This window comes from Labrus bergylta, chromosome 9 (genome assembly GCF_963930695.1).
Source record: "Labrus bergylta chromosome 9, fLabBer1.1, whole genome shotgun sequence".
Taxonomy (NCBI): domain Eukaryota; kingdom Metazoa; phylum Chordata; class Actinopteri; order Labriformes; family Labridae; genus Labrus; species Labrus bergylta.
In genome coordinates this window covers 25727253-25743050 of record NC_089203.1, presented here as the reverse complement: position 1 = coordinate 25743050, position 15798 = coordinate 25727253, and the positions used below count along the sequence as shown (strand labels likewise).

The window sequence follows — 15798 nt, the reverse complement described above, 5'->3', positions numbered from 1 at the left end:
AAACTGTTACCTGTGTAAAGAGATCCGTGTTTGATTTCTCTACCTGAGACTCCAGGTGGACCATTGAATCTGCCTCCCACGATGACATGCTGCTTCAAAGAGAGAAAGGTTAGTTACTTCACACCTGAGTTTAAGTTCATAATGATACATGTGTGTTTCTCTCTGTTAGTTCTCCCTCACCTGTCACAGCATGAAGTCTCTTTTAGCGGACAGAGGACACTCTGTGTGTGACCTTCATCATGTTCACTCTTCATCAGCTTCTTTTCCAGCGTGCTGACCTGTCGCAGCAGAGCTTCTCTCTCCTCCATCAGGCAGCGTTTGAATCTGTAGAAGTCAATTAGTTTCAAACACAGAGTGACCATCTAAGCTATTGAAAAAAAAACGGTAAATGACAGTAAAATGAACACGCTAATGTTGTAGTGGATAATGATTCTGCATCGTTTTATGTAATTATGTAGCTTTTCTCCAAGCAGGAGCACAAAATACAGACAGGAGGAGTCTAATTTAACAGAAAATAAGGCAGCAATATGAAGATCAGTTTATTGGGTTGAGTTCCATAAATCAGATTAAAGGCAGGGTTGGTAAAAGTCGAAAACTAGCATGATTTGGAAAGTAGCATTCCCTCAGTGCTCCGTCTGCACCCGACCCCTGCCCTCTGTGCTCCCTCTAAAGCCAAGCCCCTCCCCTCTGTGCTCCCTCTAAAGCCACACTCCCTCCCCCTCTGTGCTCCCTCTAAAGCCACGCCCCCTCCCCCTCTGTGCTCCCTCTAAAGCCACGCCCCTCCCCTCTGTGCTCCCTCTAAAGCCACGCCCCCTACCCCCTGTGCTCCCTCTAAAGCCACGCCCTCCCCTCTGTGCTCCCTCTAAAGCCACGCCCCCTCACTTACATGCTTGAGCGCCGTCCCTCCAGAAGTGGACCTCAGCTCATCTCTTACATTGTGTAGAAACTACGTCGTCTCATGTCTCATTCAGCGGTAAGTAAACTCCTAAAGTCATCTTTGAGTGTGAGCTAGAGGTAGAGAGCGAGCAGGGAGCCAGGGAGACAGGGAGGCGTCTGATTGGTTCATCAGATTGGTACCTCGTTGCAGACATTGGTTGAAGTTTTTACAGACTTACAACTGATACAGATGATGGATTTTCTTTGTTTTCTTTTTCAGAGAACATGAGTTCTTAATTTCTGTCAGGACCTAAAGACAATTTCAACCAAAATCTTACAAACTGAATCTGGAGGAAAATTACCAACACTGACTTTAAGACTCTTTTCTCAAATGTTGACTGCATGGTTCATTGTAGTTAGTTTTTATTGATGTGTGTAGTTAAAGCCGTGCAGACTGTTTGTCGATGTGAATACATTCAGATGCAGTTTGAATAAATACCCACCTCTTGACACAACACATCCAGTATCTCTGCTGCTGACAGAGCCACTCACACTGCTCCGCTGTCTCCTGCAGTTTCCCCAGACTCCTCTGATTCTCCTGCTGCAGCTCCCTCACCTCAGAGACAACACAACACATCACTGCATTCCCCCCTTTGGTGCATAATGTGTTTAAACATTGTGACTTAATGTGACTTAAACTCCCTCGAAGAGTCTCTCTTACTCCCTGCCTCCCAGAACATTTCACAGTAATTCAAAGAGAGATCCACCACAAATAAATGTTCTCATTTAGTTTTCACCGTTGGACTTGTGCACGCTGTCCCTTTGGCGAGATAATGATAGAAGAGTTGGATTGTTTGCAGCCTGATGGACTGGATGAAACACAGGCCAGTAAGGGAGAGAGCCTCTTTGAGGCCCAGAGTAAATAAAAGAATCCTGACATTGAGTAGGAATGTCTCTCCTGCGCCCAGACTCAACACATTAATGCCAGCAAACCTTGAGTTACTGTTTTCTCCGGGGTGGTTGTAGTTTCTTTAAATGCGGCCCCATTATATTCATTTGAACCTCAAGGTTTTTATGTTTCATGTCATTAATTATTCAAAAATCTCACAGCAGGTTTTCTTTTAAACGGGCACGCTGACCTGAGAGAGAACAGTGTTCATCAACTTATCTGTGTGACAGCGGTGTCATGCTGTTCTTTTTGTTTTGCTGACAAAGACAAATACTGAACATATATTTAAAAAACATCAAACGTTAATTATTAATCATCTGCTCACTGGTATGCCTAATTACAGACAACAAAAGCAGTGTTGAAAAAGGTGTACAATCACGACATCTGCAGGACTAAAGTTGCATTACAACCATTAAGGCGCTGCAGCCTGAGAATGTTTAGGAAAACTTGAAACATTGTGGAATTTTTTTTTAGTCTTCTGTGACGTCTTTGTGACATTTCATAGCAGTGGTTCCCGACCAAACCTTTTCTTTGGCTACTGACCCCACCCCAACTTCACAAAACTCTGGCGACCCCAGACATCAGAAAAACACACAAAGAGCTTTTTCTCGATTAATTTGTTTTCAATCATGTAATTGTTTGTCTACTGTGTAAGTCAACATTTAATTTAGAGCACATTTAGACTTTTTCATGTATATTATTGTTGACAGGGCTGTTGATGTTGTTGTTGTTGAAAGGCTGGGATGACATTTCTGCACACTTTCTGCAAGTTTCTTGTTTTGGCATTAGCTAATGTCCCACAGTGTTCAATATATATCCACAATTTCCCAGTTTGGGATCAATAAAGTAATTCTATTCTATTCTATATTTTTATATGATGAACAAAATATGATTTTATTTTGTAAATAAATAAAGATTTCAGGCGACCACATTTGAAATTCCATGCGACCCCACCTTAATTGAGTAATTAATAAAACAATTTGCAGTTAGAAAAAAAAACTTGTGAAGGGGTTACATTGGGGGGAAAAAAATAATAAATCAAAATACACAAACTGCACCATAAAAATAGAGGCAGTTTAATTTTATGACTCCTATAGTGTGTCTTGTATTCACTTTTAATGACATTTGCAGTATGTATTGTTTGATATAATTCATTTTTAAATATTCAACTGTGCCCACAGATTACGTGTTCTGTATGTGATTACAGATCCTGCAGTGCATCCACTTTGTGAGTTTTTAAATAAGTTTCACTGGTGGTTTTCACTCATTATGATACTTCATTTTTGTTTTTTCTTTGACCCTGTCAGCACATTTTGAACACAGATAAAATCCTTTGTCATTGCCTTTGATAAGTCCAGGTTTGTAGTTCAAAAGCTTTTTTGAGAAAATACCAAAAAAAGATATATTTCTGATATTTCAGTTTCTCACCTCCTGCTCATGAGCAGAGCGTAAACCCTGCAGCTCTTCTCTCAGAGTTTTGTTGTTTTCTTGTAGCTCCTCCAGCTCCACTGATTTACTGTTTGGTGACAAATACAAAATCTGTGTGAAATATAAACCTTTCATATACAGACTGCATGTACTAATTAAACTGACGAGAGGATGTTGCTGCTTCAATTTGCTTTGGGTCGTTTAAGTTACTAGAAAGAAAACTAAACTTCATTAAACTGACCAATGATTGGTTTTATAAAATGCATTTGATGATGTAACACACACGGCACACTCCATCAATCTGATCTCTTAAATATAAACACAGAAAAATAACATATGTAAAATGATGACCTAAAACATCTGACAACTGACCTAGTTCACTGTTATAATATTCAAAATGTCTTAACTTGAGCAGTCATCAAAAGGCTTTACATGAGATTTTTCATACTTAAATATAATATAAATCAAGTATATCCTCTGAAAATAACTCTGTGAGTCATGACTGTCTACAATGGGTGTAACACCCGAGTCCCACTGTCTGTGATGCTTTCAGAGTCCTATCTTCACTTTGTTTACATCGCCGGGACGGCCGGCTGACTCCTCCCGTCGTGTATAAAAGTTGTTTAATTGAGGGAATAGAGAAAAGAAGAATAACATACTGTACTCACTGCTTAACTGTGTTTCTAGATCACGCTCATTTCAGGTAAATTTACATGCAGTGTGAAGATACGAGCATCATAAAAGATCACTAGCATTAGCATGCTAACACAACAATGAAGCGCGAGTTGTTTTGGTTTCATGCTGGTGCTCAAGGGCGACATCTGCTGGATCAAAAAAATCGCATATAAAACCTTTAAACAATCACTGTTTGTATCATGAGCTGGCAACTTGAAAACTTTTCATTTTAGGACTTTTGTCAAAACAGAGCAGTGGCTGTTTTTCTCTTAAATGTAGGCCTAATAAAAACATTTTTCATAGATCGATCTTTTTTTCTGGATTTCTAGTTTCAACCCTCAATGATCTCTATTTCTCTGTCAAAGATTAATCACATTTGTTTGTCCACTAATCTATTGTTACTTAATGGTACAGTCATTAAACAGCTTCAGAGTGTTTTCTGCATCCTGCATCGTGAGACCTCCCCCTCATGTTCGACAGCGAGAGTCTCCCACTTAGGTGCATGGGTGAACAACCAACTCAAGAATATTTCAGGGGCATTCTGTCTGAATTTTTTTTGCTTGTTTAACTGCAGTGCAGCTGTGAAATCAGCTTTATTTACACAGAGGAGATGAAGTCTGTGTTGGGCTTACCTGCTCAGCTCCGCCTGGAGGCTCTCTGTCAGCACAGCCCTGTGCTGGGCCTCAGCGTGCAGCTCCACCTGGAGGCTCTCTGCAACCACTGCTCTGTGCTGGACCTCAGCGTGCAGCTCCTCCACCAGGCCCTCAAGCTTCACCTCGGAGCTCTGCAGACACAGCAGCTCGGTGCCGACTTGACGCAGCAACTCTGCGTCCCGGAAGCTCTCCCCCGCCAGCAGGACAAACCGCTGCTGCAGCATATCCACCAGGTCCTGCAGCGGAGATACACACAGAGAGACACACATTAACTACACATCTAAAGAGATTCCTGCATGCAAACATCCACACTAATGCATATATACTTACTAAATGTAGTTTCAATGCTACTACATGCTTGTGCTGTCCAGTCAGATAAATAAAGTTCAAAACATCTTTATCTGTAATTCCTGACATTGAAAGATTTCCCTGGAGACGTCCCGATCACAGCGTAATTATCTTGTACAGACTGCACAGGTGATATCTAACACACCTATAGGGTCAGACGGTTTGGGACAAGCCCAAGCTTGATGTTATATCATATCTCTGTGGGTGAAGTGAGTGAGTTACACTCTCCAAATCTCTAACAAATACCAAAGAGTTTAATAGTAATAACAGTGTGCAACAGGAGAAATTCCCTTTTTGCACCTTTATAAAGAATCATACACATGTAGGGGAAAATCTATTTTTTTCATACAAGCCTCTATTCAAATAACATATTGATGTTTAAACAGTTCTGTCCAAACAGGAAATAGTACATTTCTAACAGCTCTTGTGTAATGAAGCCAAAATCCCCAAAAGGTTGGTAACCAGTGCCAAACCCTCTGTACTGAAGTATGTTAACAATGGCTCTTACTGGAAGCCTCATTCCTGGACAATCACAGTAATTATAGCAGCGGTGGCTTACTGGTACGGTCATGGCTATGTGCTCTTAAATTATAGGAAAGTCAATGAGGTTAAACACTGCAAGGTGAAGTGATAGAAGTGTAAAAAAATACAAAAAAACTCTGGCCGTCAGTTAAGTGTGTCCTAATGTTACAATGTTACAATTCACTTAGCAGACGCTTTTATCCAAAGCGATGTACATCAGAGAGTAAGTACAACACTAAGCCATCATTCATTCATTCATGTATGGGGGAGCAATGCAGGGTTGAGTGTCTTGATCGCCCGATCTAATAAGACTGTAACAACATTTTAGGTTAAAATAAAGCTGAATCTGTTGTTTTGATTATTTAAACAACAGTTGCTCAAAGTAACACATTCAAAGAGAAAATGTGTAAAACTGGAAGCTCTTAGGCTTTTCCTCGCTGATAGGTTTGTTTTTTTTACGGCCCATTTTCTGCATGGTTCAGTCTCACACGCTTACAGAAGTAACTCAATTTCTGACAGATGCCTTAAATAAAAAAAATGTATGTAGAGGAATCTACAGGATTTGTAACTGTAAACAAGTTTTCCATTTAAAACTTCAAAGTGATGAGTTCTTGTTTTTGCTGCCCTCATCCATCCATCCATCCATCTATCCAACCATCCAACTATCCATCCATCCACCCATCAAGCCATCAATCCCCTCACCCACCCTTCCATCCATCCACCCATCCATCCATCCATCCACAAACTCACCCACCCACTCATCCATCCATATGTCCATCCACAAACCCACACACCCATCCATCCATCCATCCATCCCCTCACCCACCCATCCATCCATCCATCTATCCAACCAACCAACCATCCATCCATCCACCCACCCACTCATCCATCCATACATTCATCCACAAACCCACCCACCCATCCATACATCGACAAATCCACCCACCCATCCATCCATCCCCTCACCCACCCACCCACCCACCAACCCATCCATCCATCCATCCTTAGTATTGAACATTTTGACGACAACAACCAGAACATTGTTTCCATTCTTCCAACCCACCAGATTGTTCTGTATTAACTGACTGTATCTTTATTGATGAAGACCAAACTCTCTCTGCACCAATGAATGCCCTCTGTGGTTTAACTCAACTAAACATTTAGAACATGTCTTTCTGATCCCTCACTTTACCTGCTGCTGGTGGATCCTGCTGAAGAGTTGGTCCTGTTGCATCCTGAGCTCCATGTTCAGCTGATCCTGGTGAACAAGTCGGGCAGTCGCAGCTTCCAGATCATTCTGCAGCTTCCTCTCTCGGTCTTTGGATACCAGGAAGTCCCTGTCAAGCACTGCTGCAGAGAGCCCACAGAGAGCAGAGACACAGTCAGGCTGGACCGACTTTGAAGTTCATTAACTGCAGCTCTGCTTGGACGTGTTTTCATAAAAGTTAATGAAAAATTAAGTTTTTACTGCCCACAGTTTAAAATACCCACAATGTTTTAAAACCATAAAACTTCAAATGTAGGAAAATGTAGGTTCAGATTCTGACATTTCTTGCAAAAAGTTTTACAGTTTTAACTCCACATCACCTCATCACTGCTCTCATGAGGGAGTTAAGGGTCCTTAATATACTTTTTAATGCACATTTATTTTTTCTTGTGTAAAAATGTCACCTCATCGTCAACACACTAGCTTAAATCATTTGTCTCTTACAGCTGACCAAGCTACTGCTAAGGACTTTTCTTTATGGTCCTTTTTCCATGTCCTTATCTCAGTAAGAATCGCTGACGCTAACTAGACTCTTCTCCTCTGTCGCCCCCCGGTGGTGGAATTAACTTCCAAACTCCATTGGATGTGCAGAGTCCCTCTGCACCTTTAAGAAAAAGCTAAAGACCCAGCTCTTTCATGAATACCTACTAACTTAATGATGATGGTCTCCATATTATTGATGATGATGATGATGGTAATGACGATGGTTTTTGTTTGATAACGACGACTTATAAGATGGTTTCTATACTGATTAGAGCTCTCAAGAACTGCCCTCAATGTTGTGCTTTGCCTCTGGTCACTTCCTGTCAGCACCTGTGTGTCCAATCAGACTCAAAGCTGATCGTTTGCTCTTATTGACATTGTTCTCTTTTTTCTAAATCCTTGCTTGTGTTGTACTTACTCTCTGATGTACATCGCTTTGGATAAAAGCGTCTGTTAAGTGAATTGTAGAAGAATCTAGTATTCATCATATAAATATTCATCACATGTTCACATGTTTTCATCTAAACGTTCGACAAGCAGAACAACAACACACACATTGTAAAGTTGACCCAGATCCTCACACATGGAAAACCACTCCTTCATGTGTCATATTTTAAACATTACACCGGGCCCTCTTGAAACCCTAGCGATTATTAGGGCCCGAAGCACTGACAAGTGCGTAGGACCCTCTTGGAACTGAAAGGATTATTATTATTCTTCCACTTCCATTTTTGACAGCTTGAACGTGTGTGAAAACTCACCAAAATTTCCCCAAAATTGTCCCCCGCGTGAACTTGATGTATGAAACTGGTTCGGTGCACGTACGTTAAAAAATGGCTCTACGACGCCCCCAAACGTGAGTTAGGGCACTGCGCTTTACCTACAGCCACGAAAACTTTATACACATATGTGTCTTGGTGAGACGAACAAAAAGTTACATTATGACCATACTTTTAAACGTACAGGAAGCCTGCTATTTACACTTCAATTTCAAAATATTTGAAGGATCTTGGTCGACAAACACTCAGTGTCAGTGTGTTCTAAACATGTTCAACATGTCCCATTGTGCTCTGCACGTTATTTCGTCAAAGGGCGTGGCCGTGGCGTGCATTCAAAGTTTGATGCGCATTTTAGCAACTTGCCAAACAAGTAAATGCTTATATTTCTGACATTTAGTGTTCAATCATATTACAATTTATCATGCATGATACAGGACCCGCCCTGAACACATCCATGTTTGACATTTTATGATTAGTCATAGCGCCACCTGTTGACAACACGAAGTTACTGCTTCTCAATTAGCATTAGCCATTGCTACACGGTAGCTCAATTCCCCCTCAGAATTGGTGTGGACCATGCTAACACCTTGGCCATACAACACTTTCAATCTCAAATGCCTACGTCCAACCCTGTCGCCATACGGACGCGTCACTCACTATCAAACAGGAAGTAGTTTTTTCATGGGCTTAACATAGTCGTACTGTCCCGAAACTTCATACATATAATCCTGGTAGTAAAGTCAAACATCTCATACCGTTTAAGTGAGTGGGCGTGGCTTAATGGCTCAGTGGCGCCCCCTACAATATTTCAAACATTCAGCCCCCGCAGCACATCGAACCTACAATTCTGAATTTTACTATGCATTTCCAACATGACAAAACCTACAAAAAAGGCTCTTGCACCCACGCCCAAAACTCAACAGGAAGTCCACAAATCACATCCACATCAAACAGGAAGTGGCTGTAACTCTTGAAATAACAATAGTCAACTTCAACCATAGCGCCCCCTAATGCAAGGACTAAGTACTACATTCTATATGCTTTGTCGGATCTGATTGAAATTTCACATGTATGATCAGGGTTGGCCTCTGAACACATTAACATAACAATAGTCAACTTCAACCATAGCACCCCCTACTGCAAAGAGTAAGTACTACATCCTATATACAATGCTCAATTTCCTCCACATTTCATAGCTATCATGACAGTGCCAGCCATAACTGCTCTACGTCAAAATTTTATGTGTTCTTCATTAAGTTGCCTATTTCAACATACCATATAGTACCACTTTTACACAAATCGGACTGCACACCCAGCTGCTTAGCCACGTTCTGCTGCTGCTGCACTCCCACGGTCGCGACACACCCCGACATGCACAGGGTTGCGAGGGCCCTTCATCACCGCTTGCGGTTTTAATTCAGTATTGCTATTGATTTGGATATTTTGGCTTTATGAGGTTTCCAGCTTAGTTTGTTGTCTATTAATACTACAAGAAATTTAATTTACTTGTTCTAGTTCTATGCCATTTATCATGAGTTTGTTGCTTCAATGTATGTATATTTTCTGCACGAGGCTGAATGCAGACCACCCTCCAAATTCTGCCTAAGCAGCTTATTGCGAACCATATACAACGTTAGCTGGCAATCTCTTGTGTCCACAGTAATTATGACCCATGATGCATGAAAAAATATCTGGGTATGAAACAGTATGATATGACACTGTAAGATATGATATGGCCCCTACAGACTGAGCGACTGCCACCCATTAAATGTATGGATGTATGTCTGCTCAGGGCTTCCATAGTTCTTCTTATCAAAACTAATAAACTCATTCTACCACAAACAATGACTTTTTCTAAACCTCACTAAGGAGGGCATGAACTGTGTGGTGTGTTTGTAAATCATCTCCAAATGTTTTTTTTTCTGTTTTCCTCCTTAACCCTGATCATGCTAACTCGATGAAAAACAAACAGAAACACATTTTTTTATATTGTGCTTATTTACTATGTATCTATTCTATTTTGCTCTGATAACATGCTGCTATAACACCACAATTTCCCAGTTTGGGATTGATAAAGTAATTCTATTCTATTCTATTCTATTCTATTCTATATGCTCCTGTGACTTAAATAGAGATGACTTGAGCACATATTAAAAACATTTCAAAGCAGAAGAGACAACATGACACATAAAAAATAAAGAACGACAGTTAACACCCAACTTGAATATCCATTCAAGTCCAGGAACGGCTGAAGAAATGTAAATGTGTAACTGAGTCCTCAGAGGTCAAAGTCTCGTCCTTCAGGTCTTACCTTTATCATGAGCCAGCCGGGTGCACTTGGCCGTCAGGTACTGGATCTGACCGTGGTCCTCATCCCTGTGCGCTTGGAAAAACCTCCTCATGCTCGTGTGGTCAGGTTGTCAGGTTGTCAGGTTTTTCTGCAGTATCTGACTCCTGCTGAGCATGAAGCACAGTCTATATCTGAGGGCAAGTTTAAGCATTAAGCCGAGCTGCTGTTTTCACAACACAGAGGCGAGGCCTGCTGCAGGTGTGTGTGTGTGTGTGTGTGTGTGTGTGTGTGAGTGTGTGTGTGTTAAGGCCTTTTGGCTCCGTGCTAGGATCAATAGGAAAACTATGACTTGTTTTGTGCACAAATGAAAAGTTTTGATCTGATGCACTAAATGTTGTTAAATTCCTCCCCGAGGCGACGAGATCTGCAGGAGAGAGAGAGCTGAGGGAAGTCGGGCATGTTACATCTAGCAGGTGGGCGTCTTTACGGCAGCAGCCTCGGGTTAGAGCTTTTATTTTATAGGATTATATAACATAGGAAAAATACTATCGGTATTGAATAACTGATGTATTCTCTGCACTGTGTTGTTGTGTTCATGTGTTTGTAGAACATTCTGTCTGCAGAGAGATTGAGACTCATCCATTTAAAGATTTTTGATTTATGAACCTTAGGGTTTGCTGAACTGCTGAAGGAGTTTTTAGCACTGTTTTTTCAACTTTTATACCTCAGTGGGTGTTTCCTCAAATCTGAGAAAGAGCATTTTGTCTCGAAACATCACTTAATAAAATCTCTCAAACGGGAGCTTCTAGGTGTGCAGATCCCGTTTTGTAACTCTACAACACAGATAACAGTTCAAAACATTTATCACAAAGCCAGAGTTTCTTTCTTTGTTATTATTTTAGTTCCAAAATATTTGTTCAATTTTTATGAGGTTTAGACTTCACTGGTTCAAGGAAATTATTCTTCAAGGAGGATCCCAATGTATCCCAGACTTGTCTTTATTTTCCTTTAGATTAAAATGTTAATTAGTGTAGTATTGTTGTGCTTTATTTCAGACACTCCTACAATGTGATAACTGAGAGAAATAAAACATGCCGACAACTTGCTCTTGTATTAATAAACCTACATCTTAAGGTTCATAATCACCAGTTAAAGTTTGTGTTGAAGATAATGAAAGCGGTTATTTTCTAAATCTTCTTACTTCTAATAGTGAAGTTGTTGTTATTGAATATGGTTTTATAGGTTTAAATGACACTTTTAACTCTCTTCTCTCCTAAAAAGGTCATACAGTATTGATGTGTAATTTCCAGTTCATAATGAACTCAGTCACTGAGTCTGCCAGCAGAGGGAGACAAAGCACAATATATCCTCTTAAAACAATCTTTAATGGATTTTTTTTTGTTGATTTATTTAGATTTCTTTATTTAAAAGGGACAACGCACATTAATAAACAAGAGCAACAAAGTCACACATGTAAATGTGCCAGATTTAGCCTTGCAGGCTAATTTTCATCTGCAGTCCCTGGCAGGTTGATGACATTTAAGAAAACATTAAAAAGCATACAGGAAAATGCAACACAAAAACAGAGACGCAAGAACACATAAGCATAACAAATTAAACAACACATATGCATGGAAGAAATTGATAAAGCAGCACACAGACATAAAATAAAAATGTGTAACATATAGTACATTTAAATACATGAGCATTTAAACACAGACAAAAGCACCATGCACAGACAAGGAGCATATACAGTATAAGCACAGACAAGGAGCATATATAAGCACAGACTACAAGTAAAGACAAAGTACATTAATCCAGATTATGGCAGCATGTCTGATTTTTGAATAGTCATTGTTTTATAGATTTAGAAAAGGATTTCAGAGATGTTATGTTCCATAGTTCTGTGGGTAGAGTATTCCAAGTATATGCTGCTCGATAAGAAAAGACTGACTGCCCAGAACTACTTTTTTTACATGGAATTTTACAATCCCCTCTTGCAGATGCTCTGGTAGATGTATTTAGATTTTGTTTAATGAATTCATTGCGCCCCCTCACTTACATGCACGAGCGCCGTCCCTCCAGAAGTGGACCTCAGCTTATCTCTTGCATTGTGTAGAAACTACGTCGTCTCATGTCTCATTCAGCGGTAAGTAAACTCCTAAAGTCATCGGTGACATGCTTTGAGTGTGAGCTAGAGCATGCCAAGAGGTAGAGAGCGAGCAGGGAGACAGATTGATACCTCGTAGCAGACCTTGGTTCAAGTTTTTACAGACTTACAAACTGATACAGATGATGGATTTTCTTTGTTCCTTTTTCAGAGAACATGAGTTATTAATTTCTGTCAGGACCTAAAGACAATTTCAACCAAAATCTTAAAAACTGAATCTGGAGGAAAATTACCAACACTGCCTTTAAGACTCTTTTCTCAAATGTTGACTGCATGGTTCATTGTAGTTAGTCTTTATTGATGTGTCTTGTTAAAGCCGTGCAGACTGTTTGTCGATGTGAATACATTCAGATGCAGTTTGAATAAATACCCACCTCTTGACACAACACATCCAGTATCTCTGCTGCTGACAGAGCCACTCACACTGCTCCGCTGTCTCCTGCAGTTTCCCCAGACTCCTCTGATTCTCCTGCTGCAGCTCCCTCACCTCAGAGACAACACAACACATCACTGCATTCCCCCCTTTGGTGCATAATGTGTTTAAACATTGTGACTTAATGTGACTTAAACTCCCTGGAAATAGAGTCTCTCTTACTCCCTGCCTCCCAGAACGTTTCACAGTAATTCAAAGAGAGATCCACCACAAATAAATGTTCTCATTTAGTTTTCACCGTTGGACTTGTGCACGCTGTCCCCCCGAGATAATGATAGAAGAGTTGGATTGTTTGCAGCCTGATGGACTGGATGAAACACAGACCAGTAAGGGAGAGAGCCTCTTTGAGGCCCAGAGTAAATAAAAGAATCCTGACATTGAGTAGGAATGTCTTTCCTGCGCCCAGACTCAACACATTAATGCCAGCAAACCTTGAGTTACTGTTTTCTCCGGGGTGGTTGTAGTTTCTTTAAATGCGGCCCCATTATATTCATTTGAACCTCAAGGTTTTTATGTTTCATGTCATTAATTATTCAAAAATCTCACAGCAGGTTTTCTTTTAAACGGGCACGCTGACCTGAGAGAGAACAGTGTTCATCAACTTATCTGTGTGACAGCGGTGTCATGCTGTTCTTGTTGTTTTGCTGACAAAGACAAATACTGAACATTTATTAAAAAAACATCAAACGTTAATTATTAATCATCTGCTCACTGGTATGCCTAATTACAGACAACAAAAGCAGTGTTGAAAAAAGTGTACAATCACGACATCTGCAGGACTAAAGTTGCATTACAACCATTAAGTAGCTGCAGCTTGAGAATGTTTAGGAAAACTTGAAACATTGTGGGATTTTTTTTACTCTTCCATGACGTCTTTGTGACATTTCATAGCAGTGGTTCCCAACCTTTTTTTCTGGCTCCTGACCCCACTCCAACTTCAGAAAACACACATGCAGCTTTTTGCTCAATTAATTTGTTTGTAATGTAATGATGTAATTGTTTGTCTACTGTGTTGTAAGTCAACATTTAATTTAGAGCACATTTAGACTTTTTCATGTATATTACTCCTGGAATATTTTACAACAGGACCTGAATTTGAGCACTTTTATCCATTATGGACACTTTAGAAATATTATTTTTAACCGCCCAATACCTGACTGTAACTGTTTTATTTGATTTTCATTACTGACTTATCACTGTAGTAATTTCAGGCTTTTATATTATTTTAGTATATATATTTTATTGTTCTTATTGCTCTTTTATTGATTTTATTTTCTGTAGTAGCTTTATCTAATTTCTCGTTGTTTATCATTTATGCACGTTTTCTCTGCATCATTGTAAATGAGGGTCGCCCTCGATGATCTCTCCGACAACTTAAATAAAGGTTGATGATGATGATGATTATTGTTGACAGAGGACGAAAGGCTGGGATGACATTTCTGCACACTGGATGACAGACAGAGACTGTGCAAGTTTCTTGTTTTGGCATTAGCTGTGTTCAATATATTTGGTAACACTTTATAAGGTGCTTGTAATAAGCTGTAGGTAATAAGTCACTTATAAGCTGTTATAAGACCTTATTAGATTATTATTATTAGATAATAGAGGCATAATTAAAACCTTTATTATGTCTTATAAGAAACTTATAGGATCTTGTTAGAAACTTATTAGAGCTAATAAAGCTCCTCTGCAGGTACTGGATCTAAAGTGGGAACACTACTTATAAAGATTAATAAATACTTTATTATGCACTTATTAACAGCTCAGTGGGAACAGGGTCCAACGTTCAAGTAAACGCAGAAACAAAAAAGGAGGTCTATTTAATTTCCACTCAAACAGTTTTTGAAAAAAAAAAATGCTACTACAAATACAAGTATTATCTTTAACGTTAACTGTAAACAACATTATGAAAACATTTGATGTGTCATAGCTCCCAACATATCTGATCAAATTCAGGGAAAAGGCATAGTTGTTTTTAACCCATGTTACTGTACATAAAGTGTTGAAGGTGGATAAACATCAGAAGACTGGGACACCTTGAGCCCAGGGTCTGAATACCAGTCAAGAGATGCACACAGGAATACATTTTCAAACTTCGTATGTAAGGAACACAAATATTGCAGGTCAAGATTACAGTATACAATTTACTAATGCAATTAACAACTTAATTAATAAAGTGTGCACATGAAATAAAACAAACATTTGAAGTGTCTAAGCCCAGTCTTTTTCGTTGGGCTCAATCCAGGTGTGTGTTTCTGTTTAATCTATGAAGTAGCGAAGGAAGTTCTTCCTTCGAAGAAACAGTCTTCTTAATCCCACTTGAGTCCTCGAAGGTTGGGCTCACTATCCAGTTAGCTGCTCACAGTTCTGTGGTGGATGCTCTTGTTGGTGGATGGTCTTCTGGATGAGCCCAAAATCCACCTTTCACCAAAACCTGACCTACAGACAGGTCACACCACCCATATAAAGATAAACATGCACTTCAGCATTAACACAGGCTTCATCTCAATTTAAGCACTTAACATTTATCACCAAGTATTAAAATAACATCTGTTTTTATTCACAATTTTCCATAAGCTCTGTTGTACTACAAAAAAGGTTAACATCAAGTGTTAGCATGTTAGCATCGAGGCTAACGCTAGTTTAAGGGCTAGCGGATCCAGCCTTGATCAATAGCCAACATTGTGTTGTTTTTTCAACCTACCACTGAACACTTGGGATGTTTGTACCCTCAGTCAGGACAGAAGAGTTGGATTTAAACTAACACGCATGTTCTCAGCACAGATGCTGGGCTAAGCAGGAATATATGGCTGGCAGGTATATAACCAAAACTCACTGTAAAAACAAAAAGTCATAATAACGTACAATTCCAAGTTAGTTTTACTTCAAATCCACGAAAATGTTGTGTTAACTCAATATTATACG

General features: G+C 39.7%; 1 protein-coding gene across 3 annotated transcripts in view; it reads right to left on the bottom strand.

Moving 5' to 3' along the window:
- LOC114921767 (GRIP1-associated protein 1) overlaps positions 1–10632 on the bottom strand; it is a 28196-nt gene extending 17564 nt beyond the window's left edge. The window contains exons 1-7 of one of the 3 annotated variants that reach the window (XM_065959026.1): positions 10292–10632; positions 6644–6798; positions 4561–4817; positions 3254–3341; positions 1380–1492; positions 181–324; positions 11–92 (exon numbers count right to left, since the gene is read on the bottom strand). In XM_065959026.1, the coding sequence (XP_065815098.1) occupies positions 11–92; positions 181–324; positions 1380–1492; positions 3254–3341; positions 4561–4817; positions 6644–6798; positions 10292–10382 (930 nt within the window). In that variant the 5' untranslated portion in view covers positions 10383–10632. Of the gene's footprint in view, positions 1–10; positions 93–180; positions 325–1379; positions 1493–3253; positions 3342–4560; positions 4818–6643; positions 6802–10291 lie in introns of all 3 variants that reach the window. The other 2 variants (XM_065959023.1, XM_065959024.1) reach the window with 2 other exon arrangements.
- Positions 10633–15798: the final 5166 nt, after the last annotated feature.